This window comes from Gobius niger (genome assembly GCF_951799975.1).
Source record: "Gobius niger genome assembly, chromosome: 20".
Taxonomy (NCBI): Eukaryota; Metazoa; Chordata; class Actinopteri; order Gobiiformes; family Gobiidae; genus Gobius; species Gobius niger.
In genome coordinates, this window is record NC_136871.1 from 12,784,930 (window position 1) to 12,802,898 (window position 17,969).

The 17,969-nt window shown below is 41.5% G+C and overlaps 2 protein-coding genes across 5 annotated transcripts; both read left to right on the forward strand.

Moving 5' to 3' along the window:
- Positions 1 to 280: 280 nt before the first annotated feature.
- cntn2 (contactin 2) lies at positions 281 to 10,993 on the forward strand. 3 transcript variants are annotated; one of them, XM_079579227.1, is made up of 23 exons: positions 282 to 510; positions 1,191 to 1,303; positions 1,373 to 1,514; positions 1,588 to 1,763; positions 1,842 to 1,937; positions 2,052 to 2,264; positions 2,419 to 2,521; positions 2,589 to 2,770; positions 2,921 to 3,057; positions 3,139 to 3,268; positions 3,375 to 3,525; positions 3,617 to 3,744; positions 3,871 to 4,046; positions 4,128 to 4,248; positions 5,003 to 5,161; positions 5,235 to 5,384; positions 5,498 to 5,568; positions 5,802 to 6,039; positions 7,098 to 7,213; positions 7,497 to 7,683; positions 8,328 to 8,440; positions 8,915 to 9,083; positions 10,633 to 10,992. In XM_079579227.1, exons 2-23 carry the CDS (start codon positions 1,207 to 1,209, stop codon positions 10,737 to 10,739), a joined length of 3,162 nt encoding a protein of 1,053 aa, XP_079435353.1. In that variant the 5' UTR covers positions 282 to 510; positions 1,191 to 1,206; the 3' UTR covers positions 10,740 to 10,992. The 3 variants fall into 3 exon arrangements, with proteins under 3 accessions (XP_079435352.1, XP_079435351.1, XP_079435353.1); XM_079579226.1 differs by having other exon boundaries at positions 281 to 510; positions 1,588 to 1,937; positions 10,633 to 10,993; XM_079579225.1 differs by having other exon boundaries at positions 281 to 510; positions 3,871 to 4,248; positions 10,633 to 10,993.
- A 2,029-nt stretch (positions 10,994 to 13,022) lies between these two features.
- On the forward strand, positions 13,023 to 17,527 carry chia.1 (chitinase, acidic.1; the record flags this gene model as incomplete). Of its 2 annotated transcripts, XM_079579001.1 has the most annotated exons (11): positions 13,023 to 13,039; positions 13,195 to 13,224; positions 13,300 to 13,504; positions 14,570 to 14,626; positions 14,706 to 14,871; positions 15,080 to 15,204; positions 15,284 to 15,407; positions 15,478 to 15,660; positions 15,736 to 15,852; positions 15,931 to 16,057; positions 17,311 to 17,527. In XM_079579001.1, 11 exons carry the CDS (start codon positions 13,024 to 13,026, stop codon positions 17,517 to 17,519), a joined length of 1,359 nt encoding a protein of 452 aa, XP_079435127.1. In that variant the 3' UTR covers positions 17,520 to 17,527. The 2 variants fall into 2 exon arrangements, with proteins under 2 accessions (XP_079435127.1, XP_079435126.1); XM_079579000.1 differs by lacking the exon at positions 13,023 to 13,039 and having other exon boundaries at positions 13,182 to 13,504.
- Between the last annotated feature and the right edge of the window lie 442 nt (positions 17,528 to 17,969).

The window sequence follows — 17,969 nt, forward strand, 5'->3', positions numbered from 1 at the left end:
AAGAGGGAAGGGTCCGGGTGGGGGGTGAGCGATACACCCATAACAACCCTGGGTGACTTGAAAAAGGAGCGCGAGGAGCATCTGCAACCGGAAGTCTTCGATGATAAAACGTGGCCCTCATTAACTCCTTTCTGTAGGTCTGTTTCGCTTAGACAAAGTATTACCTTGACGCTCCCAGTCAAAGAGAGACTTTCCACTGTTTGTTGTAGCTTATGATTGAATACTGGCTTTTATAACAATGCTGTGATTTTTCAGCTCTCGAGCGTACCGGAAGTCGGCGCTGTGATTGAAGTGCGCTTGATGTCGGTGGTCCTGATGAGCAGAGGAGAGTGGGCGCAGGGCAGAAACACACAGATGAGCTGATCCGAAAGCAGCAGCGACCCAAATGTTGTCCCGATGAGGCGTAAATAGCTTATGAGCACCTTTCGGAACCAAGACCCCGCCGGCCCCCCGTTTTGCACTCCTATACCGCCATCGCTGGGCCAGGAGCAGCACCGCATCATTATTTAGGTAAACATGATTGTCATCATTAATGATCATACCCGAGCTGCACTTTATTGATTTAACATGTCTCTTATAAACCCACAGGCAAGATCAGGAGACTTTTTTTTATGAACTCAGCGTGTTTTCATTTCTTCCCTGAATTTAATGCAGGGGATGCTCCGTTGAGAGTGTTTTGACGCAATGTAGCGCACCAGGCTGCTGCTGCTGCTGCTGCTGCTGCTGCTGCTACATTGCCTCCTCCTGGGCTATTGTTGAAATAGAAGTTATAATTAGCATATGTCAGAGCAGGTCTTGACCCATCAAGATTATTATTATGTTTCATAGCAAACAGGCCTGGACCATGTCAATATGATAAATATCAATACATTTAAATAGCATGGTGAGGCCATGGGTATGAGAACAAAATTAGACATATTATGGTTTTCTTTTTGTTTGTTTGTTTGTTTTATATTAAAGGAAACAAAACAATTAGGTTGTAGTTCCCAAAGCTCCTGAGACTCACCTAAAAGTTGCCTACATGTCAAGCACAGAGTTGAAATACTACATTTATTGAATTTGACAACATTTTCAACCTACAGATATTGCTATTTTAGAGACATGAATTATCGATGGATCTATAAGGGACTCTCTGGACACTCTGGACACTCTGGACTTTACTATTGGCTAATCCGTTATTTGTTTTTTAGCCCTTCAGGAGAAGACATGAATGCTATTTTGGAGTGCATCCTCAGTCGAGCTGAAATGTGTCACTTTTTGTACCTGTTGGTCGTCAGCTTTCTTACTTTCACAGGAGTAAACGGTACGTAAAGTTGGTTTCAAGGGAAATGAACATACAATTATGCTGTATTATCCCTAATGTTTCTTTCAGGGGGAGATGTGTGTGTGTCGGGACATGACAGTGGACCAGTGTTTGAAGAACAGCCCAGCAGTGTGATATACCCAGAGGGACTATCAGAGGGTAAAGTGACCCTGAGCTGCAGAGCGCGGGCCAGCCCAGCTGCATCATACAGGTCTAAAACATACAGCCTGCTAATAATGGTGAAACGTAGCATATTAAATGTTATAATGTATGGTTGTATTTAGATGGCTGGTGAATGGCACAGAGGTACCGTTGGGTTTGGACACTCGTTACACTCTGGTGGCCGGAAGTCTGGTCATAAGTAGTCCTGAGCCAAACCAGGACACCGGCTCATATCAGTGTTTGGCCATCAACCGCTGTGGCACCATCATCAGTCAAGCTGCCAATGTCAAATTTGGATGTAAGTTACTAAAAGAAAGTCATTGTCTGTATCAAGAAGTGGAAAGTTTTTCATTGACTGAGATAAATGTCTTTGCAGATCTCCATGACTTCTCCCCGGATAACCGAAACCCACATACTGCATATGAAGGAGTGGGAATGTTAATTGCCTGCCAGCCGCCTCCACATTACCCTGGTACCAATTCAAATATGAACAGAAATAGAATTATGTAGCCTATAATTTATAAAGAAGCATTTTTAATCAAAACAATATCTCTTACATCTCTAAACCTTTTTTTTTTTTTTTCAGCTCTTTCCTACCGCTGGTTCATCAATGATTTTCCAAATTTTCTCAAAAAGGACGATCCACGTTGGTTTGTGTCCCAGGTCACGGGAAACCTGTATCTGTCCAAGGCAGAGCCAAATGATACAGGCAACTACTTTTGTTTCACCACTGTCAACATGGACGCCAGCACCAAAAGCACATTCAGCAAAGCCAACCAGCTCACCGTGGTGGCGGACGGTAAGTTTGACACACATGCAGTTTTATCTGTGTTATATGTGTGTGTTTTTGTTTTCAGTAGTGTCACGCATTGAAAACTGCCCATTAACCTTTTGGACAAGCTTGAACAGGTTCATGCATTAAAAATGTCTACGTTTTTCCTCTCTCACTGTAGCTAATGCTCGGAAGTCAGCTCCAAGTATCCAAGTGCGTTTTCCAGCAGATATTTATGCTTTAGCTGGACACACAGCGCTGCTGGAGTGTTTTGCATATGGAAAGTAAGTTCAAGACATGATATTAAAACTGTATTTATTCTGTTTTACTGACTTAAGTCTATTTTGTTAGTCCCGCACCGAAGATCAGATGGAGAAAGGTGGATAGCCTCTTGCCTTCTAAAGCCGGCGCCAGCGCAGATGGACCCATGCTCATTCTACCAGATCTGTCTTTTGATGATGAGGGGCTCTACGAATGTGAGGCCTATAACTCCGAGGGCAGTGACAAATATCAGGGACGGGTGAACGTACAAGGTGAAATGTCTTATTGCATTTTATCACTGTTAGATTTTTCAATCAAACACAGTAAATAAATCACGAGGCAATAACTGTATGAGGCAGTGTAATGAAATATAAACACGTATTTTAGACACTGGTTCTCAGCTGCTTGTGTTCTCTTTGTAGCTCAGCCTCAGTGGCTTCAGGTGATGAGTGACTCGGAGGTAGAGATCAGTTCAGAACTGCACTGGAGTTGTGTTGCTACAGGAAAACCACGTCCCTCTGTTCACTGGCTCCGCAACGGACAGCCTCTTACGACTCAGGTAGCAGAACCAACCTGTCAATTATCGCTGCTGTTTTAGTAACATTATCATTAATTAACAGTTATTGATGTGATGACACAGGATCGAGTGGAAGTCAATGGGCCTCGACTTAAAGTCAGTAACTTGGCTCTGGAAGACTCTGGGATGTATCAGTGTGTTGCAGAAAACAAACACGGCACAATTTACTCCACAGCTGAGCTCAGAGTGCAAGGTAGGACAAGTATACTTTACATTGCTATTGCAACTCAACAAGAAAGAAACACACTATTGTTCTCAAACAAAATGAACAAATTCTTCACTTCCACTTATACCTTCAGTCCAGGTTCCAGACTTCAGGTCAAATCCAGTGAAAAAGCTGATCCCAGCGGCCAGAGGGGGCGAGGTGATGATCGAATGTCGGCCTCGTGCTGCGCCTAAGCCCGCCCTTTTCTGGAGCCGAGGAACTGAGCTTCTCATCAACAGTACCAGGTAGAGACACCTGTTATGAGTGTGTTATAACCATCTCAAAGGGTTATATCTGCAGTTGTTTATATTGTTTGCCCTTTCCCCTTCTTTTTAGAGTCACAGTAACTCCAGATGGTGTCCTGCGAATTTCTAACATCAGCAGAGCTGATGAAGGGAAATATACTTGCTTTGCTGAAAACTACCTTGGCAAAGCCAACAGCACTGGTCATCTTTCTGTGAGAGGTACGAAGCAGGTCTCAAATTTCTCAAGTTTGCATTGTTGAGATTCCTATAAACAGACTTAAGTTTGAGGTGTTCACATAAATGTTTTATACAGTATATACTGTGTTTTTCTTCATCTCTTGATAGATGCTACTAAGATCACTCTGGCTCCTTCTAATGCGGACATAAACCAAGGTGAGAATGTCACCATGCAATGTCACGCTTCCCACGACCCCACAATGGATCTGACCTTTACATGGGCGCTGAACGGTGTCCCGTTGGATCTAGAACATCCCTCTGGGCCTTACTTCCGCGAGGAGGGGGTGAGTCTGATGTTTTATAATGATAATATGGAAAATGAGCCATGTATAAATGTACCAACATATGCAAACATTTTTCTTCAGAAAGAGAACATTGGTGATTTGTTGATAGTTAACACTCAGCTTAATCAGGCGGGCGTGTATACCTGCTCTGCCCAGACAGTCGTGGACAGCGCATCGTCTTCGGCTAAACTGGTGGTGCGAGGTAATGTTTCACTAAAATATAAAATATTAGGTACAAACACTTTAGGTGCCATGGTTTATATACAGTATGCTATATTGCCCTTCATCAAAACACAGCTGTGTTTTTGTTCCAGGGTTGAAGGGTTTAAAAAAAAAAAAGAGATTAAACAAGACTTTGCTTCTTGTAATATAATTTAAGTGTAAGTTGACACTGTTGTAGTGCTTGCATATATGTTTACAGAGTACATCTCACGGTGTCGTCAAGCATATAAAGGAGCATGTATCTCATTGTAATTTCTACTATTGGTCTCAATAAAAATATATATATAAAAAAAAAAAAAAAACACAGCTGTGTTTTTTTTTTTACTTTGTTGAGTAATGCTGTACTGAATGCTGAGACTGTCTGGTCTATTGCTGAAAGTGCTGTTTCTTTACTCCCATTAGACGATATCTCACATCCTTCCAAGGACTCAATTTGCTTACTACAAGTCATTAAACCAAAGTAAATGCAATCAGCTACTGACTTTAGCCTTATTTAAACAGCGTCACACTGCTGCTTCAATGACAAGAGAGATTTTCATTCAAGCTATGTTCAGAGATCCACATCGGTTGTGCATCCAAGGGCAGATGGCAGTTTAACTATCCTGACCCACGGAAATCACTTTTGGCCAAAATAGGAGGGACAACTTGTAAACTGCACACTATTATGATTCACAATAACACTGACAACAAAAACGGCAACATACTGAATACAACTGTCGCCTTTCAAAATGCAGGCCCGCCTGGACCTCCTGGGGGTTTACTTGTGAGGAATGTCGCTGAGACCTCTGTTGAGCTGAGATGGAGCAGGGGTTATGACAACCACAGCCCCATTGGGAAATATGTGATCATGGGCCGCTCCTCACTGTCGTCTGAGTGGAAGAAGATGAGGACAGGTTTGTGGTGTCTATTGAATGATCTTTGTTATTTAGACTCATTTAAATCAGCTCAGACATTGTGCCTTTTCAGACCCGGTAAACATTGAGGGAAACGCAGAATATGCACAAGTTATTGGATTAATCCCGTGGATGGATTATCAGTTCCAAGTCATTGCCAGCAACATACTGGGCAGTGGAGAGCCAAGTATGCCCTCACAAACCATCCGCACCTTGCAAGCAGGTCAGTTTGAGCTTTAATGTGACAGCATTTAATGTGGTATGAAGCAAATAAAAGAGCCTGTCAGTACATCCCCATAAGTGCCATATGCTCATACATACATGTATTACTCTTAGCACCTACAGTGGCGCCCAGTGGTCTGGGAGGAGGAGGTGGAGATCGTGGTGAGCTGATAATTACCTGGACGGTGAGGCATTACTCTGCAGGTTTTATTACTATAATCTTTGACAAATTCATTCTGATGTTGATATTTATACCAGATGCTATGATGATGTTAGCTTAAATATCCTTTTTATATCCAAGAACAATTATCATAGATGAAGACCACAAGTACCAATATTAGTCTGAGTATATGAGAGTGTAAGGAATGTAAAAATGACCACACCTAACTAAACCCACTTGTTCATTTCTGCTTCACAGCGCATGGCCAGAGAATATCAAAATGGTGATGGTTTTGGGTATATTTTGGCCGTTCAGAAAAAAGATGTTTCGTCATTGTGGGAGTTGGCGCGTGTTCCTAATGTGGAGTCGTCCCGGTACGTGTACGTCAACAGCAGCCAAGAGCCCTACAGCCCCTTTGACGTGAAGATCAAGGCCTACAACATCCGCGGAGAGGGGCCGTTCAGTCAGATCGCGGTCGTGTACTCTGCCGAGGAGGGTAAGTGCACTGCAGGAATTATTACGAAGATGACAAACAGTCTGTTGAAGGAAGTTAAATTACTTTACCTACTAAAAATGATCATCTACGAATCGCCAAATCATCAGCCTGCCAACCTTATGGCCTAAGTCATGTTTTAAACAGGAACAGGCCACTGCTTTTCCATACTGAGATATGTTCTTACCTGAGCTTAGACGAGTTGATGTGTACCTGTCTGGTCTTTGTGTGTGCCCTCAGTCACGCAAAAAGATCAAAGGTGTTGTTAGCATTTAGCCTCTCCTCCTCTCCTCTATGGGGCCAAACAGGGGTGAAGCTAGAAGCGATCAAGCTCAAGTATAGTTACACAAAATTAAACATGTCGATTTTCTAAGCGGAGTAAAGTGAAGATATTACTGCACGGATGTCGAAGTGCTCCTAAGGTGTTATTACGCCTTATAATATAGTCCCTCTTTTTATCCGCTTAGAAAATCGACATGTTTAATTTTGTGTGACTATACTTGGATTGTGTAACTTTTAACATGACCATATTTAAAAAGGGAAAACGTGGAAGAGCTTGGTCGCTTCTAAATTCACCCCTGTTTGGCCCCATAGAAGAGAGGGGTAGAGGCTAAATGCTAACAACATCTCTGGTCTTTTTGCGTGACTGAGCGTATGCACACAGACCAGACAGGTACGCATCAACTCGTCTAAGCTAAGGTAAGAACATATCTCAGTATGGTAAAACGGTGGCCTGTTCCTCTAAGGTTTTTTTGAAAAATAGAAATAAAAAACTCAGAATCCTTGTAGAGTTGAATTAGAGAGACATTGTGTTATTTGGATATAACAAGCTTTCCTTCTAACTGGCTGAAGACAACACCAATAATACCTAAAGATGCAGAAATGTTTGGAAAGTACAAGACAGCAAAATAACACTTATATACTAAAACTAATACATTAATTTGGACTTTTGTTGTACAGTACATCATACATGTTGTGTAATGCTGCTTGCAGTACTGTTAATTGCCATTAGAGAGCAGTCATAAACAGACCTAACTTTCATCTTTGTGTCACTGTGACAGCTCCAACTGTGGGTCCTCACAGTATTAATGCCACAGCGCTGACAGCCTTTGAAATCCTTGTTTCATGGGATCCAGTGCAGCAGCTCAGTGCCAATGGAATTATCCGTGGATACGAGGTGACGTGTCATAAAACGATTAATAATAATGATAATCAGAATAATAATGAGTAATATTCTTTGTGAAATTATACCCCTGACAACCAGTTTTCTTTCATCCATCTGTCAAGTGTGTCAATCATTTGTTTTATCATGACATTTATTTCCTCTTCTGATAATCAGTTCTTTCACTTTCATTTATTTGTCTGTTTTGTTTCCAGGTTACTTCCACTATTCATCCCATTATGATATTCATGATTCAAGTGACTATGTGAAATGACTAAATCCATGGTGCTGTGCTCAGATCCGATACTGGCGGCAGCACGAGCGGGAAGCAGCGGCAGACCGAGTGCGCATAGCAGGACAAGAGTCTTTCGCCCGAGTGTCGGGCCTCAGACCCAGCACTCGCTACCATGTGGCTGTTCTGGCTTACAACAACGCAGGCACAGGCCCTTTGTCTCCTCGAACCACTGTCACCACCAGAAAACCACGTAGGTTCACCTAGAATTGTTCAAATCTCACACACTGGCAGACGCTATATCTAACATCTTCTTCAGGTGTTTTTAGGGTTAGGGTTAGTAAAAGGCCTTTCTTTTTATGTTTGTGATATCAAAGTGATTTATTTATAATTCTTGCCACTGTGGTCACAAACGCTTCATTGTTTTAACAGGTAGTAAATACAGCATAAACAAGCAATAGCATTTTATTGACACTAATATATAGCGGTAAATGCAGGTAACACTGAGCACTTGATGAGGGCATCAGCTCAGGTCTAGACAAGTGTTAAGTGACTGTCTCCTCCCCTGCTGCAGGCTAACAGGGATCATTCTTATCAGAGGCAGAGCCCACTGGCTGCTTACAGTGAGAAAACTGATCTTCATCATTCTCTCTCTGGGCCAGCAGGCTGTAAATGAAAGCTCCAACAGGATTAAACCTGATATGAGCTGATCAGCCCCGTTCACTCCTCTGCCTGCAGCCACGGTGCGCACGTTTTCCATCCACTGCACCACACCTCACAGACCAGAATACAGGCACTTGTGCAGGCAAACGAATGAAGGATGATGCTGTACATTAAACAAAACGTGTATGCACAAAACTGAACCAGACACATTCACTGACACCTGTCTCTCCTCAGCTCCGAACCGCCCCCCTGGAAATGTTTCGTGGAAGGCCCAGAGCTCATCTCTGGCACTGAGGTGGGACCCAGTGGTCGCTAAGCATAACGAATCCGCAGTGTTGGGATACAAAGTGAGTTCGGTTTGACCTTTGTTTCAGCTGAAGCTTTGACAAATCTATTTCCATTTACAAACAAATTTAACGTAAACCTTTTGTGGTTAGAGCTTTTCAATGCATCAAAGAGAAAAGGGCTCTTTAACATCAATCATGTTCCTTCCATCCAAAGATATGTATGTGAAGGTATTGCATGCTGTGACATAATCTGCACACCCTGTATTAGGGGTGTCCTTTAAACACGTGAGAGTCCCATTTATTTCTTAAAACATAACATTGATTGTAGCGAGCACGATAAACCACCTTCAACATACTCAGCCCTTGTGTTTCCAAATGTTGACGTTGCCATGGTCACCGAAGTGATAAAACGAGTTATAAAAGGTTTAATCAAATAATGTGTTACGTAAACTATCGCTTTAATGTGATTAGATAATACGTTTCATAATTATTAAGAACTTATTTCACCTTCCCTCTCTGTGACCTCTGCTGCAGGTTTTGTACAAGCACGAAGGTCAAACTTTACTGAAGGTCCTGGATAAAACCAAGACCTCCCTCAGCCTGCCTCTGCCCCAGGACTACAGCTACGTGGTGCTGGAGATCCGCTCATGGGGAGATGGCGGGGACGGCCCGGCACATGAAATTATTGTGTCTCAAGAATCTGGTGAGCGGCTCAGACCCTATGAACGTTTCCATATACAGTAGTACCTCATTCTCACGCACTCACCTCACCTAATGTTGAACTGGAAACAAAAAAGGAACACCATAGCCCATATAACTTTTCTGTTTATATTTTAAGTTTATTGCACATTTTCTGGTCCAGGGCACAATTAACAACATGGGTTTCACAGTTATGAAACCCATCTAAGAAAACATCATGAATACATATTACATCGTTTTTTTTTCTTGATATTATCTATATAAGTTATCACTATTACAGGGGGGGACCTGGATTGTTCGCATTGGTCATTTTGGGGGTCCCAGCCTGAAAGGTTAGGGAACACCTGGTGGTGCTGTGTCCAACTTTTACTGCAGTTCTGTTCTCAAATCCAGTCATTTCACACTTCTATTAACAAACCACTTAGATTATAACAAGGTCAAACAATAAAGATGGTGTTTCAGTTTCTGTCCCGTGACTTTTGAGCACCCTTTGGAAAATAGATTTTTATTTTAACCTCTTAACCCCCACCTGAACCAAGGGCCTTTTCTCCAGCTTTACCCAAATCTACAAGCTTTACAGCCTAAAGGCCTCATTTTTTGGTCACATTTTTGCCACCTTTTCATCACGTTTTTGTCACTTTTTTATTACTTTTTTGTTGAATTCTCCTCACATTTTTGTCACTTTTGCGTCATTTTTTGCCACATTTTCATTGTTTTATTAGTCACTTTTTTGTCACTTTTCTGTTGCTCTTTTGTTGCCTTTTCATTGCACATTTTTGTCACTTTTTTGCCACTGTTTTATCATTTTTGTCGCTCCTTTGTTGTATTTTCATCCTCATTTCCTCTAGTTTTTGTTGCTCCTTGGACGCTTTGTTCAAGAAGCTTTTAGATTTGGGTAAAGCCAAACTGGAGAAAATGTGCTTGGTTCAAGTGGGGGTTAAAAGGTTGAGAAGCTTTAATTCCTGAATTCTTCCCCCTGGATTCTCAAATGTAAACTGGGAGTCTGCACAATTACAGCACATTTATATATAATCAATCTGCTTCAAGAAAGTACTATAAAAGCTTAAAATGCAGGAAAAATCTGAAACTTATGCACCAAAGGTCAAAAAAGGCTAAGAAAAAAGCTGTACAAAGGCAGCCTGACCTGAGATAAGATTACGCATTACTTAAACACAGGCAAGCGCTTGTCATGCCCTGCATTTGATGATAGTGAGGCTATGATTATTAGAAGCATTAAATCTGGATAGACATTTATAGACTTTGTTATCTATGAATACTTCAAAAAGAAAATCCATTCCTAAGTCCACCATTTATAAGCTGCTTTATCTGATAGATATGAAACACAAATCAATTACAGGAATTGTCTAATGACAACGGTAAATGCAACAAATAGAGCCATTAACATCTTTATTTTCGCTGTCTCTCATTTTTAAGGAAAGAATGATTTGATTTAAAAAGCAGGACAGTAATAATTTATGAGTAGCCTGAAGACAAAGGTGTCACTTAAGAATCTGGTGACAGCTGTTCTTATTTTCTTACTTTTTCTCTTGTAGGAACTGGAATGATGGTGCAGAGTGGGGCGCAGTCTTTGCTCGTCCAGTGTGTCCAGGTCTTTGGAGGTCTGGCTCTCCTCTCCATGATCCTGTGCTTGGGCCTGTGACCGTTTTTCGTGACGGCATGTACTCCACACCTAAGACAAAAATATTCACTAACATTTACGCCAGTACCAAGAGTATGATGCTTGACCAAGAAACTGACATTTTCCACGTCCTTGTATTCGCCAACAGTATTTTTCAGTGGTACGTCTATGTAGTCATCATGTTGCTACAAACCTTGTCACTCAAAGCAAACTGTGGACAAATCCAAAGCTCTGGACTTTTCTCTGAGCTGACACTTTTGCAGTTCTCTCACCAACGTCATTGGTGGCCGTGCACAGTGTGAGGTTCTTTTCAAAAGTGCTTATTTTCTGCATCTGGTCCTAGTTCTTCAGTCATTCCCCTGAGCTGCTGTAGCACCAGGTCTGAGGCTCCTGGTGGTCTCACTTATAATGAAATGCTTTGAGGTTGTGGAACCAATTGTGAAACTATAAATCTCAAACAGGGGTGATTTTTTGTTTAGATTTTGCCTTTAAAATATGCCTATGGTTGGAAATTGATTATGCTTGTCATGATCTGCTTCTAGATGGGGATCGGGGACCATTATTGGAGCTTGTAAATCAAAAAGTAAATGGTCCAATTAGGTGTTTTTACATTCCCCATACACAGAAAGGAGCATTCAGATAAACTGACTCTTACTTTAGTCAACCGTACTGAGAACATAGCACGTGTATATATTATTTATTAAGTTATTTATTTGTGTATTTATTTATTTTATTATCTAAAAACGTTTTTGTCACTGATGAGACACTTTACTGTAACATGTTTTTTTTATTTTATTTTTTATTGAGAACAACTAACTCTGTCAGAATCAGTTCAACTTTGTGTGTTCAGGCCAAAGGTTGTGCCCAAAACCAGGTTTTACACTTTGCTGTTGTTTCTCTGAACAACTACTGTCTTCTGCGCTCACATGTACTTCATAAAGTGTCAGTGATCACCGCAGCCAAAACCCTCCCGCTCTGACGTTTGTGGAGCCTTTATGATAAACATTAGTCGATGTAATGTTAGAGCTTAGCTACAGGGAACAATAGCTGTTCTCAGCGCCTTTAGTCGTCCTTAGTTTAGAGCTGGTTGTTTTGGATCTATTTTGTTTTACCACCATAGACAACCTCTAGGTTACATTTGATCATAGGACATCTCCCCAGTACGTGATATTAGACACTGATAATGACATTATTGCAGTCACAGAGACAAGCCTTTCAGAGTCTCTGAGTGTGTTTGAGTTAAACTGTACAGATTCTCTTGTTTGTTACTCATTTTTGAATGTTAAAATCCATCATCAAATGAAATCTAGGTACACACTGCCTTTTTTTGTGAATTACTGGGTGAAATGTAAAGCTCAAGTGAATGTACTGTAAAAAAAAATAATTTCAATAAACATGGAATGCTTTTTGAAACATTGTACTTTGTAAATTATAACTATTTTAATCATTGACAAATTCAAATGAAGACCAATATAAAAGGCAGACTATTAAATGAGCAGATTGCCATAACAATAAGTAAGTTACCTCTGTGAGCAGCATGCATGTAGAAGCATAACACTCATAACGCCTGAAGTGTCTTGCTCAAGAACATAACAGCATTGTTTATAGTGGGGATTGAACTGAATTAATGTGTTTGGACCCGATGAACAACTGTCGCCCGTGTGTCGATCACTGAGGTGGTTGTGATCGATCCTGGCTCTCAGTGATGGTTCTGTGATGTAAAGTGCTTTGAGAAGACTTATGACTTATTCCTCACGGGTTTAACTAATGTCACTAATGTTTGTGTCATATGCAAAGGACAATAAAATTAACCTTAAAAATTCACACTGTAGAGAACCGAGAACAACTGCCCATCAAAGTGCTTTAATGGTTTGTATAAAAAAAAAAAGGTGACAAAGGTGACAATCATTAGCTCCTGTAAGCTATTATCTGCTGCATGAGTGATACTGACAAAGCTCCAAGTAATAGGAGGAAGTGGGTTTATTAGTCTTTCCAGACAATTGCCCCCCTCCTCAGCCTTATCAGCTGCACTTTGTCACCCGCCAATAGCCATTAATATAAACGAGTGTCACTGCAAATCTGGACTTGGTTTCTGGTTTACTTCAAAACAGGTAACAATGGTTCACAATGGTCCTGTTTCAAAGCTGATTGTGTAATGTCCTTCTGGTGGAAAACCTGCTAAAAAAGGCTTTTCCTTGTGGATGTGTTATCTAGTCACTTCTGCACTTGACCTTGTATTTATTACGCATTGTGTTACTTTTTTACAGGTCATTCTACAGAGCGTTTGGATCAACAAGAAATAGTCATGAGGCCCATCACAGGTAAAGCAATCACAGCCAGTCAGAGGAAATGTGTGTGCATGGGAAAATTAGATGGCATTAAGAATGTGAGACGAGCAAGAGAAAGCGAATACTGCATAATAACATGAATAACGTGTTTGTTTTCCCTCACACTTGCTCCTTTATGCTCTCCTCAGTTTTGGGCGTCCTGCTCATCCTGCACATGGGTAAGCCTTTGCCTGATCAAAGTGACTTCTTCAGACATAACTCTGTGTCTTTGAACATGATTGTTTCTGTTTCAGCTACATCCAGTAAGCTGGTGTGTCACATGACCAACTGGGCCCAGTACCGTCCTGGAACGGCCAAGTTCACCCCGGATAACATTGACCCGTTCCTGTGCACCCATGTCATATACGCTCTGGTCACAATCAACAGCTTCAACCAAATCGTCCCCATCGAGTGGAATGATGAGCAGCAGTTTGTCCGGCTCAACGCCCTCAAGAATGCGTGAGTCACAGCCTCTCTTTTTGTCAGATCTACATAAATAAATGACAAATAATAACATGAATCAAGACAAACTGTATGTTGAACACCTTAACAAAAATCCCATCAACATATTTTTTCTCTTTTGCAACGTATGACAATCAATCAGGTTAACATTACAGTTATTTTTCAGCATCACCAACACATTCTTGTGGATGTGAGATGGCCTGAGGACGCCATTTTGCTTCAGTCCATTGGGTTGATCTTTTGTTACTGTGTTTTCCTTGAAGACAATTGGACATACGCAGCGAGAGAGGTGTTGGTTAAAGTGTTTCTGTCACGCATCTCCAGTTTCAGAGGGCCACCTGATGTCATTCGTGTGTTGTTGTAATGGAGGCGAGATTGTGAGCTCACTGTTCAGTCATGCACTGGTCAAACAGGCCATAAACAGACTGTGTATAGATACAGACTACTCCTTTTGCCCGAGTCTTGGGGCTACAGTTGTGTTGTATGTGGCAGGAGAGCAGAATGAGAAATGGCTTGAAGCTTGGACAAAAAATACTTCCTATTATTGTGCCCAAAGTGCGGCCTTGTTGGATTGGCAGACATTGCCAGAGATGGTACTTTTTACAGGAAGTTTAATCATTCTGCACAATTATAGCCTCAAAAACTAAGGTAAATAAAGGTATGGGACACAGTAAAACCCTCTCTTAAATGCATCCAGTTGAATGTTTCACTGCATTGACCACCGGTTTATGGCTTCAACGTCATATGAACTTCAATATACAGCCCTCCATGAGAAAAGTTTGGACACTCCTGATTTAAATCATAATGATAAAGGATGGCTAATAGCTTGCCAAGTATTGACAAATATAAACTACTGGATAGTTTTCTGACAAATACGACCTGGAGTTTCTTTACTCTTGCTTATGTTATGAGTACAGCCCTGTGTTTGAAGGAAATGCATCACTGAACATCAAATTTATTGGAATGTTTAAGCACATGAATCTGTTGCTCCCACATAATTTACCCACATAATTAAATTATTATTACAGTCTATAAATATTGGCTGTTCTGTGTCTGATTCAGAAACCCGGCCCTGAAGACTCTGCTAACCGTGGGAGGCACAGTAAATGGAATGAGCCCGTGAGTTGAGTTTCATAAGAGCAGTAAGGCGCATTTAACATCTTGTACACTTTCCAAACTATTACTCTGTCTGTGCCAGATACATTTCCGTGGTCTCCAGACCTGAGAGCCGAGCCGCATTCATCAAATCAGCCATCAGCTACCTGCGCACTCATAGCTTTGATGGACTGAACGTGCACTGGGACTATCCCGGCCACAACGGGAGCCCCGTGTCAGACCGTGCAAGCTTCACTGTGCTGCTGTCGGTCAGTCAACTAATGGTCAAGACTATGTCATTTTGAAAAGGCACAGTCTCTTAGCCCTCTACAACAGCATTACATGTATTATATTTGACACATTTTAGACAATATAATGCAGATTATATTATAAACATGCATGTATTATCTTAAGTCTTTAGGGGGAAAAGAAAACAAGAGTCATTATAGATAAATATCAATAACAATATTTAACCAGGAACTGGCCAAAGCCTTTGAGAATGAGGCCAAGGATACCAGGAAGGCTCCACTGCTTCTCTCCGCTGAAGTCGCTGGTTTCCGCTCTACTATTAATGCAGCCTATGAAGTCAACAAGATAGCACTGTGAGTAAACATGTTAAAGCTTTCAAGTGTGTGGCCTTGATTAAGCCAGAATTGACGGATTACTGTATATCATCCACAGTCATTTGGACTTCATCAACGTTAAGACCTATGACTTCCATGGTAGCTGGGAAGACCGCACAGGACACAACAGCCCAGTTTATCGCAGTTCTGTGGATCCTGGCTCCTTGATTTACCATAATATTGTAAGTCAAAGACCCTTTAATGCTAAAAAAAACAGTGGTTGGTATATGCTGTATAATGACTGTGTTGCAGAATGCCTCCATCTCACACTGGCTGAGTCTGGGAGCGCCTGCCGAGAAGCTGCTTCTGGGTTTCCCCACATTCGGGCGAACTTTCCGCCTCAGCACTGGCGCTAATGGTCTGGGAGCTCCCGCCAACGGTCCTGCAGACGCTGGCCCCTACACTCGCACTGCTGGCTTCTGGTCCTACTATGAGGTATGACAAAGAAACAAACTCCAATGCCTAATCGGATCATTGGCAGCAGCTCTAAAGACCTGTGTGTGCTGTTAGGTCTGCAGCTTCCTTCCCGGTGCAAGTGAGGAATGGATCAGTGAGCAACAGGTCCCCTATGCAACGTACGGCAGTGCTTGGGTTGGCTACGATAATCAGCGCAGCTTCTCCCATAAGGTACACGGGCATATCTTTTGATATTATAATAATCAGCATTAAAAGGGAAAAACTTCAAGCTCTGGTCTTGTCATGCAGGTCCAGTTTATGACCGCTAACAACCTGGGAGGGGCTCATGTGTGGACGCTGGACATGGATGATTTCAGCGGTACATTTTGCGACTCTGGAACTTATCCGCTGGTCAACCACCTCAGGATGTCCATGGGTAAATTAACACTTCGATGGCATCATTTTACAGTGATAATAAAAATATCAGCCACGTGTTATTGTGGGACTTCTCGGGGCACTTTGGCTTTATCCCAATTCCTAAAGACAAACATCTCACAATGGTTTTGGCACTTATGCGCTATATCAAATGTGCTTAATGTGGGTTCAGGAAGTATCAATGCTCCTTGGGTTGTTTCTCTGCTACCATGGTAAGTTTGGTAAAGAAAAAAAACAACATTGTATAACTTTGTTTTGGGAAGAATTAATGGAATTAGAAACGTTGATGAAGGTTCAAGAACAGCACAGCTATAATGAAGAGCAACGAAATGCACCTGCAGTCGTTGTGCATTGTCTGAATACTTGTGTCCGTTTTGGGTTTTCTATCTTGTTTTTTGTACTTTTTCGAAATATTTTTGGCTGTATGAGTGGTTTACTTTCCACAACAGTGGTCTCTATGATGCTCCTGGATCAATTATTTTCAGAGTTTCTGGTAGGTTTTCATCGCTGACGGACGTTCTCACCAGAAACCCACAAAAGCGTAGAGGTGGCATGCTAACCACTCAGACAGCCATTGGGTCACAAAAAGGTCAAATAACAACTTTCTTTTGGTAATATGCAACTTTTTGTGCGAGAACACAAAAAGTTGCCAAAAGAAAGTTCCCTTTGCGCTTTAAAGCAGTACTAAGTGTTGTTTACCTTAATAAATCCTTTTCGTATTCCCTCTAGAGGTAATACAATTGTTAATGGTATGATCAGGGGTCAGGAAGCAGAAGCTAACAGGCAAAGCTAACTGCGGGCTAACGCCACTTAAACAGTATTTACAGCCAAGTTTGGGTGAAAAAAATTATCTGCATTGTGTAAATGGATGTATAATATCCCTCTCTCCCTTTGTCTTTTCAGTCAGCGTAGTATTTAGTCTCACGGACAATTAATGAGTAAAAAAACGCAACATGCTAAGACACCTGCAGTGGCGCTAATGGCTTCTTGGGGCTCTTTAGTACTGCTTTTTAAAAAATGTGTGTCTTTTGTAAAGTAGAATCTTTACCCCTACAGAAAAAATGTGTATGATTTTGGTACCTGACTGCCATATCGTAGAAGAAGAAGATCTTTATTTATATAGTGCCTTTCACAGACATAGACAAAGCGCTTTACATGAAAGAATTGTACATTCACTCCATACTCGTATATACTAGTAAAACTGAAAAGGTTTGAAAATGACCTGAAACAGCTGTTCTTTGTTGCTTCACAAAGGATTTGGCCCGAAGCCGACCACCACCCCAGCCCCCACCACAACCCGGGACCCGGTGGCGGACTTTTGCAGAGGCCGCCCCGATGGCCTGTATGTGAATCTGGCCGACAAAACCACTTACTTCCAGTGTTTCCAGGGAAACACCTACCTGCACCGTTGCCAGCCTGGCCTCATCTACTGGGACTCCTGCAAGTGCTGCAACTGGCCCTAATAAACACATGAAGAAAACAACTAATACATTGTTTACAGTTATAACAATCATGCATGGTTCAGATTAAGCTCATATACTGTATTGATCACCTGCCAATAAACAAGTCAAACCTGATAAACTTGTCTCTTTACTGGATCTCTAATGATGTGAAAGAAGGACTGTGTTAATATGTATGACATAAAAACAAAAATATCCATCTTTTGAACAGCCAAAAGTCCTAAAAATGGCATCAAAAACCAGAACTGTGACTGAAAACTATGAGTTGAAAGGCAGGGGAAATAAAGAAAGCATGTGTCTGTGTTAAGTGCTGAAGACCGTAATCAGGGATCCCGTGGGACATTAAAAAGCAATGAAAGTCATTGAATACATTTAGCCAAAATTAGTAATCAATAAAGGTGCATTATGCAACATTTTATGTGGAAAAAAAAGTTGATATTTCTGTGTTTGACC